The sequence below is a fragment of the Pteropus medius genome, unplaced genomic scaffold (genome assembly GCF_902729225.1).
Source record: "Pteropus medius unplaced genomic scaffold, Ma_sr-lr_union100, whole genome shotgun sequence".
Taxonomy (NCBI): domain Eukaryota; kingdom Metazoa; phylum Chordata; class Mammalia; order Chiroptera; family Pteropodidae; genus Pteropus; species Pteropus medius.
The window spans coordinates 7,334,590-7,355,073 of NW_024346062.1; the positions used below are offsets into that span (position 1 = coordinate 7,334,590).

The 20,484-nt window shown below is 32.8% G+C and overlaps 2 protein-coding genes across 4 annotated transcripts in view; one reads left to right on the forward strand and one right to left on the reverse strand.

Annotated features, from left to right (window-relative positions):
* RASA1 (RAS p21 protein activator 1) overlaps window positions 1–17,308 on the forward strand; it is a 94,235-nt gene extending 76,927 nt beyond the window's left edge. The window contains exons 14-25 of the mRNA XM_039875016.1: window positions 635–792; window positions 1,287–1,363; window positions 2,722–2,894; window positions 3,201–3,360; window positions 4,460–4,602; window positions 6,298–6,413; window positions 7,113–7,199; window positions 9,724–9,791; window positions 11,202–11,290; window positions 12,603–12,680; window positions 15,056–15,190; window positions 16,218–17,308. Of these exons, the coding sequence (XP_039730950.1) occupies window positions 635–792; window positions 1,287–1,363; window positions 2,722–2,894; window positions 3,201–3,360; window positions 4,460–4,602; window positions 6,298–6,413; window positions 7,113–7,199; window positions 9,724–9,791; window positions 11,202–11,290; window positions 12,603–12,680; window positions 15,056–15,190; window positions 16,218–16,301 (1,368 nt within the window). The 3' untranslated portion in view covers window positions 16,302–17,308. The remainder of the gene's footprint in view (window positions 1–634; window positions 793–1,286; window positions 1,364–2,721; window positions 2,895–3,200; window positions 3,361–4,459; window positions 4,603–6,297; window positions 6,414–7,112; window positions 7,200–9,723; window positions 9,792–11,201; window positions 11,291–12,602; window positions 12,681–15,055; window positions 15,191–16,217) is intronic.
* The window catches only part of CCNH (cyclin H), a 28,277-nt gene continuing 24,648 nt past the window's right edge, over window positions 16,856–20,484 (reverse strand). Inside the window, exons 8-9 of one of the 3 annotated variants that reach the window (XM_039875020.1) lie at window positions 20,183–20,258; window positions 16,856–18,219 (exon numbers count right to left, since the gene is read on the reverse strand). In XM_039875020.1, the coding sequence (XP_039730954.1) occupies window positions 18,121–18,219; window positions 20,183–20,258 (175 nt within the window). In that variant the 3' untranslated portion in view covers window positions 16,856–18,120. Of the gene's footprint in view, window positions 18,220–19,391; window positions 19,616–20,182; window positions 20,259–20,484 lie in introns of those variants that run through there. The other 2 variants (XM_039875018.1, XM_039875019.1) reach the window with 2 other exon arrangements.

A 20,484-nucleotide genomic window follows, 5' to 3' on the forward strand; every position in this document is an offset into this window, starting at 1 on the left:
GCTATGAAATTATCATTTATAGATATGATATAGCTATTACCTCTTGAACTCTTCTCCTGGGTCAGGTACTCTGCTCTGTGCTTTACACATATTATTTCAAATTTTTACAACAATTTGCAGTGTAAACTTTATCCTGATTTTATATCTGAGGAAGATGAGGCTCACAGAAGGCTGACTTGCCCAAGGCCACACTAGTAGTAGTTGGCAAGAGAGAAAGGAGGGCCAGATACTAGAAGGTAGATAGTCTATGTTTTGGCATCAAAACTGACAAATAACTTTGCTTCTTTGGATTTGTATCCTTTTCTGTAGAATGGAGAGGTAGAATCTGTTTTAAAAATATTTTATAGCTGTGGAACTCTTTATAGAAATAAAACCTTCCAGGTGAGTATTATATAACTAACATGAGATTTTGATTTGGGTGGTGACAGTTATTTACTTGTATTAATAAAGAATCCCCTTCTTACCTTCATCTTCTCTGAACAATTGTTTTATAGTAGAAAAGGTATATTTCATTCCTGCAAGAATATAATTGGAGGAATAACTTGTAAAACAAAATTTCATTTATAGTAATTGCTTTTGAAGGCTAATGCATAAGTTTTGAAATCTGGGGTAACAATTTTTGTGCTTTCTTTAGGTCAGCAGCCTTGTTTTACATATTGAAGAAGCTCATAAACTCCCACTAAAACATTTTACTAATCCGTATTGTAACATCTACCTGAACAGTGTCCAGGTAGCAAAAACTCATGCAAGGGAAGGGCAAAACCCTGTATGGTCAGAAGAGTTTGTCTTTGAGTAAGTCTCATTTTATCATTACATTAAATTATTTTCTTTTACCATATTGCATTTTCTCCCCCGCCTCTTTTTTTTTTTTTTTTTCTCTACCTAAACCCTCAACAAGGTACCGAGTCCAGGCATTGTAATAGTACAAACATTTTTTTTTCTGTTGTATTTGTTCACTTTACTAGTAAAGTGCTGTGTCTTTTGTTTTTCACATAGTTATTAATATGAATTAGCATTACTGGCAAGTCCAAAACCACTTACTGGCACAAATACAAAATGTTTACAAAGGCTCATGGTTTACTTGAGGAGGTTAAAGATAATAGGGGACTGTAATTTTCTTGTCTGTATTCCTATATACCAATAAAACAAGTTTTGAATTTAATAGTAAATCTAACACATTTAAGTTTAGTAGAAAAATAGGGGCCTTATTTGATACTAGAAATAAAAGAATTACATAATTTGATACCAGGACATTTTGTTAATTCTTTTTCTCCTTGCTCCTTTAGTGATCTTCCCCCTGATATCAACAGATTTGAAATAACTCTTAGTAATAAAACAAAGAAGAGCAAAGATCCTGATATCTGTAAGTTGATACAGAAATTTCTTTTAATGTAAAAAAAACCCCGTGTTTTGCATACTTTATTTATAATGCAATATAGTCTAAAACGGAAATTGAAAAATAAAAGTGCACATAGTATAATTTGACATGTTTCTTTTTGTACTTCTAAAGGTATTGGTTGTTGAGAAATGTATGTAAGATAAAAAGACCAAAATTAGTAAAGTGTACATACTGTAAACCTAAGCCCTTATGATTAAATTATGTATCTATTCATCTTCCCCTTCCCAATGAGTAGGAAGAACAAGAAAACAGCAGCAGTAGTCATCTTTCTTTGGTTCTTCCCCTATCTCTTCTTTCTACTTTTTAGGTTTTTCCTATTTTCTTATACTTGGCATGTAAGTGAAAAAAATCTTACAAAATTTTTTAAATGTGAGTGCACTATTTATTCACCTCTGGTATTCAAACCCTCCCAGTTTTGGATCTCAGCTGCACACCTTTTCTCAGCCTGTTGCTAAAACAGGTGGCAGTGGAATTTAGTAATTCACATCAGTGTGAATGAGGTTAATATCTTCTTAAAAGTCAGGCTTAGGGAAAGAAGTGTTATGTATTAACGGATAGATCAAAGCCTGAATTTTTCTGTATAAAATGTTTATTCTGTAATTTCTGTGTTTAAATGCTTAACCTTTTTCAGTGGTTCCCCATTACTTTTAAAATAAAATCTACCCCCATCCCCCAGTGACGCAGAAGAAAGATCCTTTCCTGATTTATTCCTCCTTCCTTTTGCTCTCACTGTGTAATCTTTTAGTATATCCCTCTCTCCAGTTACTACACCAGCTTTTTCTTAGCTCATAAATTATCCATGGATTTTAAAAGCATCCATCGTACCTTCTATTTAGACTGCGCTCGTGCTTACCTCTACCCCAGCTGCCTGTCTCTTTCTATATTTAGCTGAACAGCTCCAGATCCTGTTACAAGTCCACTTAAGGGTTACTTGTTTAGAATAAATTTTTAACCTCTGCAGGTTGAATTAGATATTACCTCTCTGTATTCCAGCATTATTAACCACTCTTAACAGCACTTATCACATTGTACTGTAATTGATTTCTTGCCTTCTTGGCTAGACCATGACCAACATGTAACTCAGAGCCTATGTCTTAATCATGTCTGTATCCTGTGTTCGAGTCTGGAACACAGTATATATTCAGTAAATTAATGAAGTAAACAGTAAGTGCTGAATTTGTGATATCACCAAAAACTCCTTTACAATAAAAAGCATTTAATACTATAGAGAAGACTGAACATCAGAAAATTTAATCATGTGACTAATTATGGTGTCATCGTTTTAGACAGTAATCATTTGATGTTTTTCTATCATATCAAAGTATTTATGCGCTGCCAGTTGAGCCGGCTACAGAAAGGGCATGCCACAGATGAATGGTTTTTGCTCAGCTCCCATATACCGTTAAAAGGTATTGAACCAGGATCCCTGCGAGTCCGAGCACGATATTCTATGGAAAAAATCATGCCAGAAGAAGAATACAGTGAATTTAAAGAGGTATTAAGTTATTTACCAGTCTAATTACTTTTAATGGTGTTAACAGAAATATTTAATATTTAATGAAAGATCCATTAAGTGTAGTAATTCCATAGTTTAGTGACACACTGACAGAGTGAATAGCCTTGTGATAGTATGATGTTGGTCTTAAAGAGACAAAAATATGTAGGCTATAAACTCATTCTATTTTTAATAAATTTATTCAGTAGAACATATTTCTAAATATAAGAACATATATTCTGTTAATCTCACTGAGGATGCTTAATGCTGTGTACTTTCAACAATCTTTCTTAATGTCATTTTTAGCTTATACTGCAAAAGGAACTTCATGTAGTCTATGCTTTATCACATGTATGTGGACAAGACCGAACACTACTGGCTAGCATCCTATTGAGGATTTTTCTCCATGAAAAGCTTGAATCATTGTTGTTATGTACACTAAATGACAGAGAAATAAGCATGGAAGGTACAGTATGGAAGTGTTAGTGTGATACTTATAAAAATTTGATCAATAATCAGATTTTACATATCAAATATTTGTGGATTCATCTTAGAATATATTAAACAGGTAAATAATCTAACTAAGTTATGTTTTTCCTTCATTAAAATAACAGTTGGAATGTCAATTCTGATTCTTATGCTGGCTAATATGGGGGGTCGATACTTCTAATACAAGTTTCTGTCATGACAGATTAGTATTAGAAGCCATAAGAAAGCGACTTCTGTGTCCAGATCAGTGGCTCATGGTGCTTTATTAAGAATAGTTTGGTATACCTACCACAATCTCTTGTTTATTTTTTACTAATTCATTACACAAAAGTTGAGTGTTAGCTGAATTTTATTTCTAGCTTCTATAGATCAGTAGTTTCCAGGCAAATATAGCTGGCACATAATGTTTTGTAATGCCTTATAAATATGTCAGAACTACCCATTTCCAACCAGCACTTTGACTCAGTAACAGTACTTGCTTCCAGGTTTCCTCAAATAAACTGTGACATCTAGAACTATTTCCTCCTAATCATAGAAAATGTAAAAATATATAAATTTTTCGGGAAAGAAAAAGTGGTGGTACATAGTTTACACTGAGATTGTCTTTTCTGGCAATATTTGTTTTAGGATTTTATTAAAAGTCATTAGTGCCATGTTTTAGGTTAATAATATACTGGGATTTATTATTATATTTTTATTTGGAAATTAACTCAGATTTTTCTGAGTTATGTTATATTTTTATTTGGAAATTAACTCAGATTTTTCAAAGCATGGGCTCAGTGGAAAGCAAAGCTAGATTCTAGCCTTACTATGTCACTAACTGGCTCTTTGGTTTTAGACAAGTCACCTAAACTTTCTAAGCCTTTGCTTTTTTATATGAATGTGGTAGTGTTAATCCCTTCTCCTGTTTATGATCTAATGAAGTAATGATATAAAGTCTTTTGAAGGGTTGAGTGTATAGAAATATAGGATATTGTTATAATCAGTACCTCAGTGCTACATGCAATTAAGCATACTTAAATGGTTATAATTGTTGAGGAAAAAATGAATTTCTTTTAATGTAAATATTTATGTAGATGAAGCCACTACTTTATTTCGAGCCACAACACTTGCAAGCACCTTGATGGAGCAGTATATGAAAGCCACTGCTACACAATTCGTTCATCATGCTTTGAAAGACTCTATTTTAAAGATAATGGAAAGCAAGCAGTCCTGTGAGGTAAGAATTTAATGTTTTAAATATTTCAGCAAAAAGCTTATTTCAATAGGCAATGCTTTATAGTTAGTTAATAAGGAAAATATATTAGCTTTCTAAAATTATTCATTACATTAGGAAAATGTTATGCAAAACAGTGTTTTTTTAAGAGAGAACTTTATTATGACATGAAAAACCTGATTGCACGAGAAATTCATTTATCTTGAGTACTTTATCATTTCTCCTACTGTACTAATGATAAAGTGTATGCTACTTTTAGAATGTGCACATAACATAAATTGAAGTTTTTGCTGGATACTTTTGTTGTATAACCTAGTTAAGTTCTGTGTAGCACATCGTAGCATCTATGTTTATCCTTGAAGTTTTTTTTTTTTTTTTTTTTTTTTTTTTCGGGGGCGGAGGGCTGGTGAGAGATAATTCCCTCAAAAGCAAATAAAAACATTCTCTTTGGATTATTAAGGTTTCAGTGTAAATTCATAATAAACCATTAAGATAAAGAGTGCAATCTCATATGGTTATTCTCTCATTTTACTTTGAAGGTAGAGTAACTCCAGAAGGAAGATATAAAATTTATAAAATAATGAATTCATGTGATAATATATACTGGGAGCTGTCAAATGTTAACTCTGTATTAGGTTGTCAGTTTTTACTAACGAGAATAAATTGATGATTTAGTGTTGAAAACTTGGGTTGATACCACAGTTGGCAAAACTGCATAGGATACAGAAATTCAGCAAGGCTGAAGAATATCTGAATGCTGGAGATCCATGGTAGGGAATTTAGACATACATAGATAATCTACTCCACTGATTCTAGATCAGAACTCTTAGATTTCAAGGGTTACTGGAAGAGTTTTGAGAAAGGTTCTGCCCAAGGGCCTTATTTGGTATTTTAATAATTCATTAAATAAGTCTTATTCAGAAAAGTCTTTCTATTTTAATCATTTTTTCCCTCAAATAAACAGAATTAAGATAGATTTTATAATAGTATAGTGATCTTCCCATTTAAATATTCCTAGTATATTTGTGAATACATGACCAATAAAGCATTTTTTTGTCTTCTGATTGAGAATACGATATTTAAAATAAAGTATAATCCAGTTTTATGTGTGTAAATATCTATGGTAAAACCTGGTAAATGAACAGAACTTTAACACTGGTATTAATCCCAAAGCAACTGAACATTTTTAAATAATCATAGCTTGCTCTTCAATTGAGTACAGTTGACCTTTAAACAATGTGGGGATTAGGGGTGCCATCCCCACACACACAGTGGAAAATCCATGTATAACTTTCAACTCCCCCAAAACTTAGTCTACCTCTGTATCTGCGGGGAATTGGTTCCAGGATGCCTGCAGATACCAAAATCCCATAGATCAGTGCATACAGTCAGCTTTCTGCATCCTTGGACTTCCATCCAAGATCCAAAACAGTACAGGTATCTACTGAAAAAAGTCTGTGTTTATAAGTAGACCTCTGCAGTTCAAATTTGTGGTGTTCGAGGGTTAACTGTAACTGGGAACTACAGTAACAAACCTAAATAGTTCCACAGAGCAAACTACTTAAAAATTCCCATTTATACTCTCCCCTCCCCAAAAGACTAACATGAAAAATAGAGAACCTTTAAACAACTGTTTGATTACCATGATTCATTTGTTTATCATTGCCAAGATGCATTTATATTTTTTCATTCTCTTAGTTAAGTCCATCAAAGTTAGAAAAAAATGAAGATGTGAACACTAATTTAGCACACCTATTGAACATACTTTCAGAGCTTGTGGAGAAAATATTCATGGCTTCAGAAATACTTCCACCGTAAGTTGTGAATTTTTAATTTGACAAAAAATTATATATTTGTATTTTAAAATATATTTCTAAAACATGTAAGCTTTTCCACTGTTCTGATGTTATGATACTCTAAAAAAGTTAGGGTTTTTACTCTCACAACATGAATTGTGTTTAAGGAAAAAGACTGATCTGAAGAAACCAGAGTGAAATAAATTATGTTTTTATACAAACCAATGTCTATTTTCCATAGTAACTCTGGGAATGAATAGAGCTTTATAGTCTCAGATTTGAGATGATAAAAGGAATGTATCTATCCAGTCTGTACTTGAGTATCTTTCCCATAATGTACATGGGAAAATTACTCAATATCTGCTTAATGGCTTCCAGTGTTAGTGAAGTCACTTATTCAGGTTTACATTAACTTCTTAGGTCAATGTCTCCCTCGAACCTGTACTCTGTTTCTCTGTATCCTTACCCCAATACTTTTTTCATTAATAGAGAAGTAATCTGAAAATGATAAGATTTCTTCTAAAGTAAATGTAAAGAATTGGTTAAGTCAATAAATAATGAAAACTTATTTCTCTCATTATTTTTAGTCAAGTAGTTTTTTGGCGGAAGGGCCAGTTGCATTAAAATATCTTGTATCTGGTAAATCAGCTTTGGGTACAATAAGAGCAGCATTTTCACTTGCTTTCTGTATTGAGATGGTTGTGCTTATTTTGGCAGGACACTGAGATATATTTATGGGTGTTTACAGAAATCTGTTCAGCACAAGTGGCCTACAAATACCACCATGAGAACAAGAGTTGTTAGGTAAGGCTTATCAGTTCACTTGTTACACCACTATATATGGCACACATTGAGAGTCAAGTGGATAATTGGAAAAATTTGAAGACCAACAGTATACAAAACTTATAAAACCTTATACTTTTATTTATAGAGCCCTGTTGGATATTTTCGGAGTTCAGACAGCTCCTAGACTTTTACTGTATCTGTGTGTGTATGTGTTTGTGTGAGTTTTGGAAGTTACTATGAGATACTTAGATATTTATTGCTTTTCCTAAAAACCTGAACATTTATAGTCACTTTAACTATTTGGTATTTTTTTATCTAACAGAATGAGGTTAAAAGTTATCAATAAAATCTGGCTAACTTCATATAGTACTTTCCATACACACACATATACACACATCTGTATATACATATATGTATATATATAGACAAAGGGAGGGAGTGAAGAGAGAAAGAAAAAAGAATTGATCTGGTGCTAAGAACAATAATTGAACCATTTAGATATTGATTAATCGATATGTAAGACAGTCTTAACTCTGGGCTAATCTCCAACCAGAGTCTCTAGTTCTGAAGCTGTGTTTCATTGACTTCACTATATAATTAGAAATTGCTTTGGCAAGTCATATAGAATTTTGTAGGTTACATAAGGGGACTTCATCATCATTTTAACATTTTTCTGGTGAAGAAGCAGATCTGTAGAGGTTAAATTGTTTGCTTAAAGTTATATATAAAGTTAGTGGCTAATACATAACCAAAGACAATCCTAAGACCCAATCTAATATTCTTAACACTATTGCAGGTTGTTTTTTTTTTTTTTTAAGCACACTCCAACCCATTCAAGACAATTGGAAATTTAGTGAAAAAGTATCAGAGAATATAGTAGTGTAATAAAGATATAATTTATTATGAAGAATATATACTTCTGGTCATGTTATTTCCAATAAAAAATTAGCCAACCACTAAAATCACCAATATTATAGTTTTGAAAATGTATGTTAATCTGGTTCCCAACCTAAATTTTGTAGAAGCTTCTACTCTTTTACAGATAAAATCTTAGTAATCATAAGATATAAATACTTAAGAATTGTAGAGTCTGTATTTCTTGGCTTTAGTAGTGATTGAGAAGAATAAAAAAGAATTACAAGCATATGTCTCAGCACAGCTATATGTTACATAAGTTAATACTGTACTATGTATGTTTCAAACAAGTATACTTGTTAAAAACATCAGGAAATTCTGCTCTGTGGATTGTTTGATACTAGAGGGTGTTTGAAGAGGCCTTTATGCCGAAGGTGATGATTTCTGTCTCTGATAAGCTTTTAAATTATGTGTAGGTACATAGTATCCCTCTTAAATTTAAAGTTACCTCTAAAAACTCAAAGAAAATAGATTTGCACGCTGAAATTCTTTTACGGTTCAATGTTATCAGGTTAATATTTCAGATTCTAAGACCTATTTAAGTATCAAAATATGTTCAAGCAAAATTTGTGCAGGATTCTTTATAAATTAAACCCAAATTTAAAAACTTAATAATTGTTGTTGTATAATTGCAACAAATGCTGAGAAATAACATACTCACTTTCTAAGATTCCAAAAATGAGCAAACTGTCATATGTTGGAAGGTAAATGCTGAGACATTGGGTTATCCACTCTACAGAGAACAGAGACTTATTTTAGTCTCTAGAAGGAATTTTATTAACTGTTTTAGGAATAATGCTTGTCTTTAGAAGGGGCTAGTAACAGGTCGGTTATTAGTGTGGATTCCTCTTAAAGGAAATTAGAGAAAAGTCGTCTCTAACTGAAGGGGCCAGGCTAAGAATGAGCTATAAAAGCCTGCAGTTTCTACATATACATTGTTCCAAGATTAGCTGGTAAAATCGTATATGACAATGTTGTTAAGCCATGTGCTTTTATACTAATTCTTATTTTTGCTATTATTTTGTAATTGAAGGACTTTAAAAAATTTTAGATAGAAAAGCTGATGTCTTTTTCTTTATTGCCATAAAAGCTTTTCAGCATTCTATATTTTCATTTATCAAGAAGTTACTTTTCCCCTAGTACATGGATTCTTATTTTTATGACTCATCAACAAAATCAATATAATCAACTTAATTTATAACAGACTTTACTGGGTTGTTTAAATACAGAAAGAAAGAAAAGAGAATGGAAGTTTTAGGACCTTACAAGACTATGTATCTACAAAAAGGTTTATTTGTGCTCCTATAGTTTTTCAAAATTATTAGTGTTCCTAAAGACACTCTTTCCTCAAAGTAAATTTAAAATGTACTACTAACTTGGAATAAATAGTAGCCGAGACAGTAAAAGGCTACAAATACAACATAAATCTAAAATTCCAAATTTGAGAAAAATGAATAATATGTTTAAGAAAAAGATATATGTTCTTAAAGTAAGATACTTTATTTTCCTTAAAGCTGTTTGGGCTCCCCTCTATTAGTTCAGAGTTCATGGTTCTGAGTATTAAAACTTTTGTTCATATTTATAATTTCAATGTAGTTTTCTAAAAAAAATTTTCCCTTCCATTCAGTGGTTTTGTTTTTCTTCGACTTATCTGTCCTGCCATCCTGAATCCAAGGATGTTTAATATCATCTCAGGTAATCAGTTTTTGATAAATTTTGAAATTAGAATTTCATACTTAGTAAGGTTACTCCTATTTTCTTGTAAATTTGATTTTTTTAAAAACATACATAGCACCCCTCTTTTCTTCTTCCTCCCTTTTGCTATTTTACCTTTTCTCCTCATTTTGCTTCTTACTTTTTCTTCCCATCTAATATCTGGAGTCTAAGATGGCATGATTACACACATAGCACTTTTTCCCCATTTCTCCCTGTGTCTCAAACTCTTATGACTTTTTCAAATTGGGAGGAACTTTGTGTGTGCTGCAGTTGCAGTAGTGCTCTGTGAATACTAAAAAGTGGCTCTTTAGAGATTAGAGATTTCTTGTCACCACTTATATAACGTTAATCAGCCATTTTAAACTCCAGTAAACCAGACTGGTTTTGCTTATTACCTATATGTCCATTATGGAATGTTGTAGGCTTCTTTGAAAGAAAGGACAAGGGTGTACTTGTGACTGTTGAATATAATAATGAGCCATTATTAGAAGAAAGAACCCAAACCATTTTTATCTTAATAATTTGAAGTTCAGAGTTGTATTAAAAATATTTTGGAATATGTTAAGTTTTACACATCTAGCCATCACATCTGTTATGTTTTGTTGCTACTAAAATGGTTAAATCTCTGGTCTATTAAAAATTAAAAGGTTCAAAATTCTTTTGGGGAGATTTATCCGAACGTCAGCCATGAACCAGGAGGCAATACTATTGATAATTTAGCAGCTTAAGATACAAAGAGTACAATCTAAAATCAGGCAGTCAGGTAGACTCCCTATAGGTTTTTACTGTTAAATATGTTTCAGGGCTTATAGTTAATAGCCACAAATACTTTGTTTATATCCTACTATCTGTATTCTATAAGGAAATGCTTCCTAACTAATCTTTAATAAACTTTTAAAATATTTTAAACTGCATGTTTTTCTCTTCAAAATAGGACAGAGGTCCCATACTTTATCTTTGTTATTGAGCTTTAAAGTGAGTTATCTGTAGTCAGTGGAGGGTTGGAGAAGGTAACATCTCAGATTGCAAATTGCTAACTTGAGTAGGTTGAAATTAGCTTTGTGAATCGTCACAAAGTGTATACAGAGTGAGCTTTTTTTAGTGTGAATATTAAGCTTTGAGATATTTTGCATTATCATCAACCATTGGGGAATTGCTGAGTCTTGTAGTACTTTTTTCACAAAATTAGAAGCACTCATAAATGTAATCAATAGTTCCCTCTTTAACTCAAGTTCTTTTGAATTATACAGGTCATTTTTAAAAACAGTTCTGAATGGGTGAATGTTAGTATCTTTAACAGTAAAAAAATATTAAAGTCCTAAATTTTAATGGTTTTACCTGCAGTACCTTTGGAGTTGGTCTCATTCACTATGCCCAATTCTCTTATAGATTCCCCATCTCCTATTGCTGCAAGAACACTGATCTTAGTTGCTAAGTCTGTGCAGAACTTAGCAAATCTTGTGGAATTTGGAGCTAAGGTAAAAACATTTTGATACTTGAAAATATCATTTATGAGTGAAACTTTGACATCATAAAATCAAAATACAGCTTAAGTAAATTTTCACTAGTAGATATTTCATAAAGACTGTATATTTTTGTTGGTGTTGATTTTAATGTTTAGATTTTATTTTAATAATGGAATTTTTAAAGCCACCTTTTGAGCCATTATAGAACACTATTTTTTCAATTTTTAATTTACTCAAATTCTCCCACTTATAAAAGTGAGCATATTTTTAAAATTCACCCTAATCTATTATTTCACAATACACCTTCACTAAATTTTCAACTTGCAAGAGTTTTAAAAATAGCCGTGTGATCCCACTACCTAAGGACTGTTAATATTCTGGTAGGGATCATACCATCTCACCTGCTTTTGTCAATGTGTAACAAACTTCTTGCTGTACCTGGAAACATATGATTATTATTTAGTATGCCATCATATAGACAGATGTTTAGTTTTCTACTGGATAATTAGATGGCTTCTAATTTGTCAACATTAAAAATACTGGTATAACAAGTATTCTTATATATACTTACTTTCAAACTTGTCCGGTAATTTCCTTAAACTAACTTTGGAGTAAAATTACTAATAAAATTACTAAGCTTTTTTGCTCCCTATAGCCTTGGCATTACTCAATAAGTATTATTATTTTTAATTTTTTCCAATCTGATAGGTGTAATGTTACTTTGTGTTTCACTACTTAGAGAAACTGAGTAATTTTTTATGTCGCTTTGGAATTGACAGTTGAGGTCCTTATCTCTTAAAACTTAGCTAATACTAACCCTTTCCTGTTTTACAATATAGTGTATTTTCAGATACACTTAGTATAAAGCACAGTTTATAAGTATGGTTTAGCTTTTGAATTTATCTGAATCCCAAGGCCGGCTATGAATGATATAATTCTGTACCGTAGTCCTTATCATACATTTTTAACTTCCTATATTCTTTGCTAGATTGCTGGGCCCATGTTTGTATTGGTGCTTGGCAAATAATAGTGTCTCAGTAATTCTTTTTGAATGAATTACATATAAGCAATTTGTGTCTGCTTGGCTGTGTGTTCTAGTTTGTTCTCATCCAGAATTTATTCTTTTATTAAAATATTCCAGTTCCTCAGTATAGATGTTTACATCAGAAGGAAAATATTGTCACTGTATGATTAATTCTTGTGAACATGTATTGCTACTGATGGAATTAGATTTGTAAGAATTCTTGCTACATCTGTACACTGTTATATAGATCAGACAATGTTTGTTTCTGATGGATATAGTAAGCTGTTTTTATATTTTTAGGAGCCCTATATGGAAGGTGTCAATCCTTTCATCAAAAGTAACAAACATCGTATGATCATGTTTTTAGATGAACTTGGGGTATGTATATAATTTTCAAGTACTTTGAGACCTATAGTTATAGTACAGCTGAGAGTTAACTCATTTTAGCAAAAATCTTTAAAAAGATTTTCTATTCAGAACTGCTTTCCTAAACAAATTATTTTGTTTGATTATAGTTCCAACCTCTTATTCTTACACTAAGTAGTTTATACCAAGCATACACTATTGGGGCTTTTGGACTTGTGCCATTTTCTAGTTTTTTCCCTTCATTATTCCTGTTAGCTGTTGCGACAGTCTTTTTTGCCACTAGCTACTTTTACTTTGCTGCTGTTGTGTGGAATCTGAAATGAGACATGATCCAGTTCTGACCAGGTTAAATAAGTATAAATGGACTAGAGAATGAATGTTCTTGTGGCTTTTTTAGGAATAAAATACATGGATTTGATGTTCTACTTCAATGAGTGGGACTACTTATGCCTTCTTTGGCCCTTTATAAATAAAATAGTGATTAAAAATTAAGAGGATTTTTTAAAATTTCTAAAACCCTGGATTTCTTAACAAAGTTAAATTTTTTAAATTATCAATTATAAATTTTCAGATGTTGACTCAATTTAAAACCAAATAAATATACTAAGTATTCAGTTTTTACACACACACACATACACAAACCAGAAAGGGAACATATATATCTGAATTTAGACAGGTGTATGGCATTCAGGAGTTCTAGGGTAGGAGATTGAGGCTGCCCATATTCTGCCTTAATACATTCAAATTCAGTTAAAAAAAAGTGGTCCCCAACTTTTTTGGCATCAAGGACTGGTGCTGCTATAAGAATCTAATTCCTGATGATCTGAGGTGGTGGTGCTAGCACTGGGGAGCAGCTGCAAATACAGATGAAGCTTCGCTCGCTCACCTGCCACTCTCCTCATGCTGTGCAGCCCAGTTCCTAGGTTCCTACAGGCCATGGATGGTACTGGTCTGCAGCCTGGGGGTTGGGGATCCCTGGTTAAAAACAGTAGTAAACAACCATCACACCACTGGGCAGTTAAATCTATCAGGACTGCCTGTGGGCCCCTGGTTTGCAACCTCAGGTATTAAAAGTACTGTGTAGAAATTATCCGTATTTATAATAGAGAAATGAAGGAGCAAGTGTTAACTGTCCATGTTTCTATATTTGAGCTTCTGGGAAGTTTTGAAGACAGATATTTCTAGTTACCAAAAAATAGTTGGTCAGTGATTGAAAAAATTTTTTAAGGCTAGCTAGTTTTATCTTAAGCCATGTTTTAGGTTTCAGATTCATGGTTGGGACTCTGTTTTCCATAATCACAAATGTCTATGGTCCAGCTTTCTCTATCACTTTCCTAGTAATGCCACACAATCTAGCCCTTCAGACTGCTTAGAATCCTAGTGTTCTACTACTCTTCCAGTCTCCTCATACTCTTCTGTTCCTTTGCTACCTATATAAATCAAATTTATCTTTTGACTCACCTCAGATAGCTCCATCAGGAAGACTTTGCTGGGCCCCAAACCTGAATTCTTCTCATTTTGCTTCCTAAGTATCCTCTGCATCTCTTTGATATATAACTTTGTGTTGCTGTTTCCAGTTTACTTCTTTCATCTCAATGATCTTTCATTCACTGAATTAATAAGTGAATAACTGAGTCATTTAGTAAATAGAAAATTATTTTCTAATAGTTTCTTTATAATATAGAAAATGGAGTGTTTTACAGTATTAGGAGTATATAGCAAATATTGTCATCGTTCTGGAAAGGAATGAATTTATTCAAAATTAGTGATAATCTGAGCTTGTTACATTTTATTCTAAGGCTCAAAATAGCATCAGTATTTAGTGCTTGTACTATCAACTTATGATAGTGACTGAATTACTTTATGAACCTTATCTGAAGATACCGTAATTAACACTGATAATTTCCACACATTAGCAAGTGTTCTGGGCATAGTCCAGATAATTGTAGGCTTGACATCACACTTTTATTAACACAGCTTCTACTATAGTTTGTCCAAATTGATCAGCATATACAACTAACAATGAGATTCAGTCTGAAGGAATTTGAAGTTTAGGTTGTATTTAGCAGTTAATACTTACACTATTTGGCACTGTGTTCCAGATTCCAAGAAATCTAAAGTTTAGGAAACCCATTTATTTAGAATAGCTAGCAATAATACTACACAATGTTCTGCCCTTAGGAGGAAGAAAATGGAACCTGGTTTTGATGTAAAATACTGAGGTCATAAAACCTATTTTTATCAGAATTAGCACTATTACATTTCCATAAGTCCTTAGAATTTTAACAGAAATTTAAGACTATTATGTGTTAAAAACCAATTAGGATCTTTTCAGAAGAGAAAATAAAATTTCTGTTTCTAAATACAGTTTTTATGTTCCCTTAAAGAATGTACCTGAACTTCCGGACACTACAGAGCATTCTAGGACTGATCTGTCCCGTGATTTAGCAGCACTGCATGAAATTTGTGTGGCCCATTCAGATGAACTGCGAACGCTCAGTAATGAGCGTGGTGCACAGCAGGTAGGTTTTTGCCAGCCTTTGTTAACAATGATGATTCATTAGTATTTAAGCATAACGTAAGCATAAAACTCAGGTAATAAAGAGCTGAATTATGATCATTTTCATCAATTATTTTACAGTTTTTAAGAATCTGAACCATAATCCAATAAGATCTCAGCAGATAGGAATAACAGGCTGAGACTAAGATTATGTAATTTTGATACTACAAAATGGAATCTCAGTGTTAACTCTACTGAAAACGGTATTCATACATTTCCTTGGCATGTATGGAAAATGGCAAGTGAACTAATAAGTCCGTAGTGATGTGGCTTTTTCTCTCACACGTACAGACTGTTAAACAATTGAGAATCATTCAGGACATTTGGTAAAAATAGTTCAAGCTCCAGATCCAGAAACTCTAGACTGTGACCTTGGAACTTGCTGTTTTGAATAAGCTGTTCTTATCACTGGCCACCTATATAGAAGTGATTAAATGAGTATCCTTCAATCTGAGATTCTAAAATCAAGTTGGATAATAGTCTAGAAACTTAGAGTGTATACAATGGGCCTGCTTATGTGCATATGGCATGTATAATGTATTCTTGCTACACTGGGGCTGGATTAACATTAACGTTATCTTATTTGCCTTAAAATTGGGAGGATTTGACCCAGTTGAGACTTGTAAAGGTGCTGTTTTAATTTTAGGCGCAATGTAATATTTCTTCCATGATTCCTTCAAGTGTTCAATAGATTGCAAGCTGACTGCCCTTACGTGATCATATTGGGCTTAAGATGTCTTAGAACACTGCCAGAAGACAGATTTCACTGCATGCTGGAGATTGTTCTGGCCTAAGTAGAAAGGAGAGTGCCAAACAAATGAATTTGTATTCACTTAGTGTATAAAAATACTATCTTAAAATATTATGACCAAAAATATTCAGTCCTGAATAAAAGAAACTCACAATTTTGTTTTCAGTAGAATGGCTTTTTTCAAAGTTTCTGACAGACCTTTCATTCATTTACTAATTTTCATACTGTTTTTGTCTAGCATGTACTGAAAAAGCTTCTGGCTATCACAGAACTGCTTCAACAAAAACAAAACCAGTATACAAAAACTAATGACATCAGGTAGCAGCCTTCGTCGAAGTGTTCTGCATGGATTCAGCGTGCTCGATATGGTAATTCACATCAGTATGACTCCTTTGCTCTTGCCAAAAAATAGCACACCTTTCCACATTCCAGTGATGTGTGAGCTATGCAAACAAAACCCTGATTCTGCTGGTGAATAACTGTGCCAGCAGCTTTGTAAGCTATCTGTGCAGGATATTTGCACTTTTTCCACATATGGAATCAATATTTACCAACCTCTGAGCCTTGGTGTACAGATCACCTTTCATATAACAAAATGCTATGACTGTATCTTGAACTTTGAGAATATATTTTCAGTACATCCAATTGCCAAAGTTTTGCTGTCTCTTGGAAAAAGAACTATGAAATCAACTGACAAGAAAAAGCATTCTCTGTTGACAGTTGAGTATAACTGGATTACAGACTGTTCCTTACCTTCTTCCTGATTAGGAGTATGACCATTTGACTGTTCAATGACTTATTTGTATTTACAGTTTCCAGAGTTTGCCATTATAATAGTAACAATCTTTGCTGTATACTTTTTAAAATACTGTGCTATTTCTCTTGCTGGAACTGTTGAAAGTATATAGGATGGATCCATTGCCTCATCAGCTTTATTTTTTAAACATACCACTTATTTTGTTCGAATTGTCAGACTATTTAGATTTCATAATGCTTTTGTTAAATGTTTACAACAGTAAATTTGAATTCAATAAATATTATTGGTCATTGTGCTGATGGATGCATGTTACCCATACAACCATTTTAAAGATTACCAATTTCTTCTGTTAAAACCTAGAATGCTTTTTGTTGAAAGCATTCATTCCAAGCTGATTATGCAAACAACTTCATCAGCCACTTAACAGTTATCCACCTTTGAACTTCTGACTACTTGTTGTATCTGCTGGATATTTAGTTTGACTGTATAGTTCTATTTGCTTCTGTATGTGTATTTTTGTGAAGTATTCACAAGGGTTAAGTTAAAATAAAACCAAGGGATATCTTAAATAATTGATTATTTCTGTCTAAATACAGGTAAGCACTTAATTTATTTTCTTCCTCCTTTAAGGACAGTTCAAATTAGTACCAGAGCAAGGCCCAAGGAGGAGATGAAACTTCAGATCACCTTTTTTGCTAATGGTCTCTTTTGAAGGATTCTTTTAATTCACTCGTTATTAATTTAAGCAATAATTCCTTCACTCCTACAATTGTGCAGGGGTAAGAAGGCATACAAAAGTATGTAGCAGCATATCAAAGTGGGCAAGATAGGAACCAAGGGAGATATAAGGTAAAACATTAAAATATAGGAGAAAACAAATGGAGGGTTTAGAAGATTTCTGCACAGTACAATTTTAAGCTGTTACTTCTGTGGAGGCAGCTAGCCCTGATATAGTTGCAGCCACAGTTGAACAGTGATAAAAGTTGGGCATCACTGCCCTCAAGATAAAACAAATTTTTCCACTATTTTGTTATCAACTCAGTTCCATTTTTCTTTTTCCATCCCTCCTGCTTTTCAGCTGGACTACTACGGGAGTACCCCCACTTAATCTCCTTCCTTGGTGTTAGAGGATAAAGGACAGACGGGAAGGGGTATGGATTACTGACACCTCCAAAAATGTCTCAATTATATGCAAAATGTCCAAAACCTACTACTGCTAGGCAGTTTGGTTCTCCCACTAATCATACCTTTGGCCATAATAACCTGTCATTCCTCAATCTGAAATGTTTCTTCCCTTTTTAAAAATCCTGCTTTTTTAATGACATGTTTGCCTTTTAAGTTAGAATAGGAAACTTGTCATTTACCTTTGTAGGCCTTGCAGTAACTAGCTGGTCAAGGATGAAATAGAACCTCTAAAACTGCGGCTGGGTAGGAAATTTTGAGATAAACGTGGACCTTTGCTCTGATGCCAAAGTTTAGTGACCTAAAAGAGAAACAAGGTAAACTGAACAGCTTGCAATTCTGTCTCAAGCCTAGGAGCACTGATACTTAACCTGGACTGTCAATTTAGGCTTTTTCCACTCCACTTCTGTAAAAACACACTTCATAAATTTTTTTCCCCTCATTCTACAATGAAGACACTAAAAATTAAAAAAACTCATTCCTAAAATGTAATTATTACAGAGTAAAATACACAAAAAGTAAATACTGCCATCAAATACTAAGAATTAAAATGGCACCTACATTTCTAGGGGAAGCCCAGCCAGGGATGCATTGACAGTGAGGAGAGGTTATGTATCCATAATACTTAGAAACCTGAGAAACTCAGCTGCCCTGAATCTTTCAACCTAGTTTTCTAAAAAAAAAATTCTGACATCCATAACTTGGTTCCAACTTAGAAACTGAATAAGATTACAGTTAAATAAACAAATGCTATGATAGCCAGTATTTACTGAATACTTAGTATATAGAGGCATTATTCTAATTAATCCTGTGAGAAGGCATTATTTTCTCCATTTTCACCTTGGGAAATGGGCACAGTCTCAATATAGAGGTAGCCATGATTCATACCTAAGTAATTTGGTGCCACAGTCTTTGCTTTTTATATCAATTCCTTTCAATCTGAGTAATTCCTAGAAACACAATTTATATGGATTCACTTAGGTAATCTAATAGACTAATGGACTCGAACATACAATTTGCTACTACCCACCTTACCTTTTAGCAATTTGAGGTTTTATCTAGACAACTTTTTATCTAGACAACTACTAAAGACTATTTGATTCTTTTTCAAAAAACCTATTTGGAAATGTTTTCAGTTAACAAAATGAGGAAAACAAATATTCGTTACTCTGGGTGACTAGCTTTCAGAACCCTATAACAAATGAAGTACATCTTGCAGTTCAGTAGTAACATACGAATAACAGATATATCAGGATGGCATTTGAGAAACCACTTATAAAGGTTTCTAGAGTGCAAAAAGCATTCGTTAGCATGTTTAAAGCCGACTGCTAAGTTCTGTTGTTTCAAAAGGGATGTTTGCTTATTGCATTTTGTTTAAAACAATATAGGCAAATAAATTAGAACTTTCGTTTGGCTATTTTAGAAAGACTAATTTGATATTAGTCATGGTGGGTCAAGATTATCCAAACCAGGTGATATTTTGGTTCCTTTGAAGATGTTTTATTTCACATAAATCTACCCTGAAAGGAAAAACAAATAAATAGAAAAGTTTACTGGATTTTGATGCTTTCAAATTATTTCATTTGTAAATAAATTGAAATGCCGAACATGCTTCATCCTTCTGTTGATTTGTTATTAGGGTTGACAAATCAATTTCAAAGGTTAGAATCTACCAGGTCATCATCAGTCCATTCTTCCTAAGAAAGAAAGTAAAGGTAGTAAGGGTAACATTATAGTGAAGCATAACTACTATGATTTACAGCCTTGCCTCCCTCTAGAAAAATGTTTTTACCAAGATCACAGATGGTAAATAAACTAGGAGAATTTCTAGTAGTATAATCTTATAGTAATATAACATGGTCTCACCAGACTACTCCAGTGACAGGAATAAAGGTACAGTTATGACCTTCTGCCTCTGATTATTCATTTATATCTGACTTGCCAGGTATAATTTTTAAAAAGTGGGTGGGGTTGAAGAATCCATGAAGAGTAAAAAATATAGCAAAAATTTAGCATGTATATCCCTGCTGCTTTCCATGGCCATAGGAAGATTATTCAAGGAACTATTTTACTGTTTCAGAACAGACTAAGAAGTCAGAAGTGAGAAAAATCTCTAATAATGGACAAATTACATAAAGAAGGATGCAAAACAACATAAGTGAAGACTTTCAAAACCTACACCTCTAAATATAATTCTTGCACTCTGGAACAAAAAACTCTTAACAGTGTGGTCACACCAGAATGTACAATAACTTAATATTTACTTTTGGAGAACATACCTCATCATGTTTGGATTTCTTTGAGACATAATCATCATCTTCATAGCCTTTCCTCTTCTTCCTGTAATTAGGCAACAATCAATAAACAGTTTAATAACTGACAACTATAAAATAAACTAGCAAGGCTATATGAAATATTATATATCTACTAAAGAACCAAGCCTAGATAAAGGGAAAGAGAAAAAGAATTATGGATAGGAAGACAATACCTTTCATATTGATCATTAAATTCAACATAATTCTAATGAAAAAATCTTAATAGAAATTTTCATGGAATTTGTCAAATC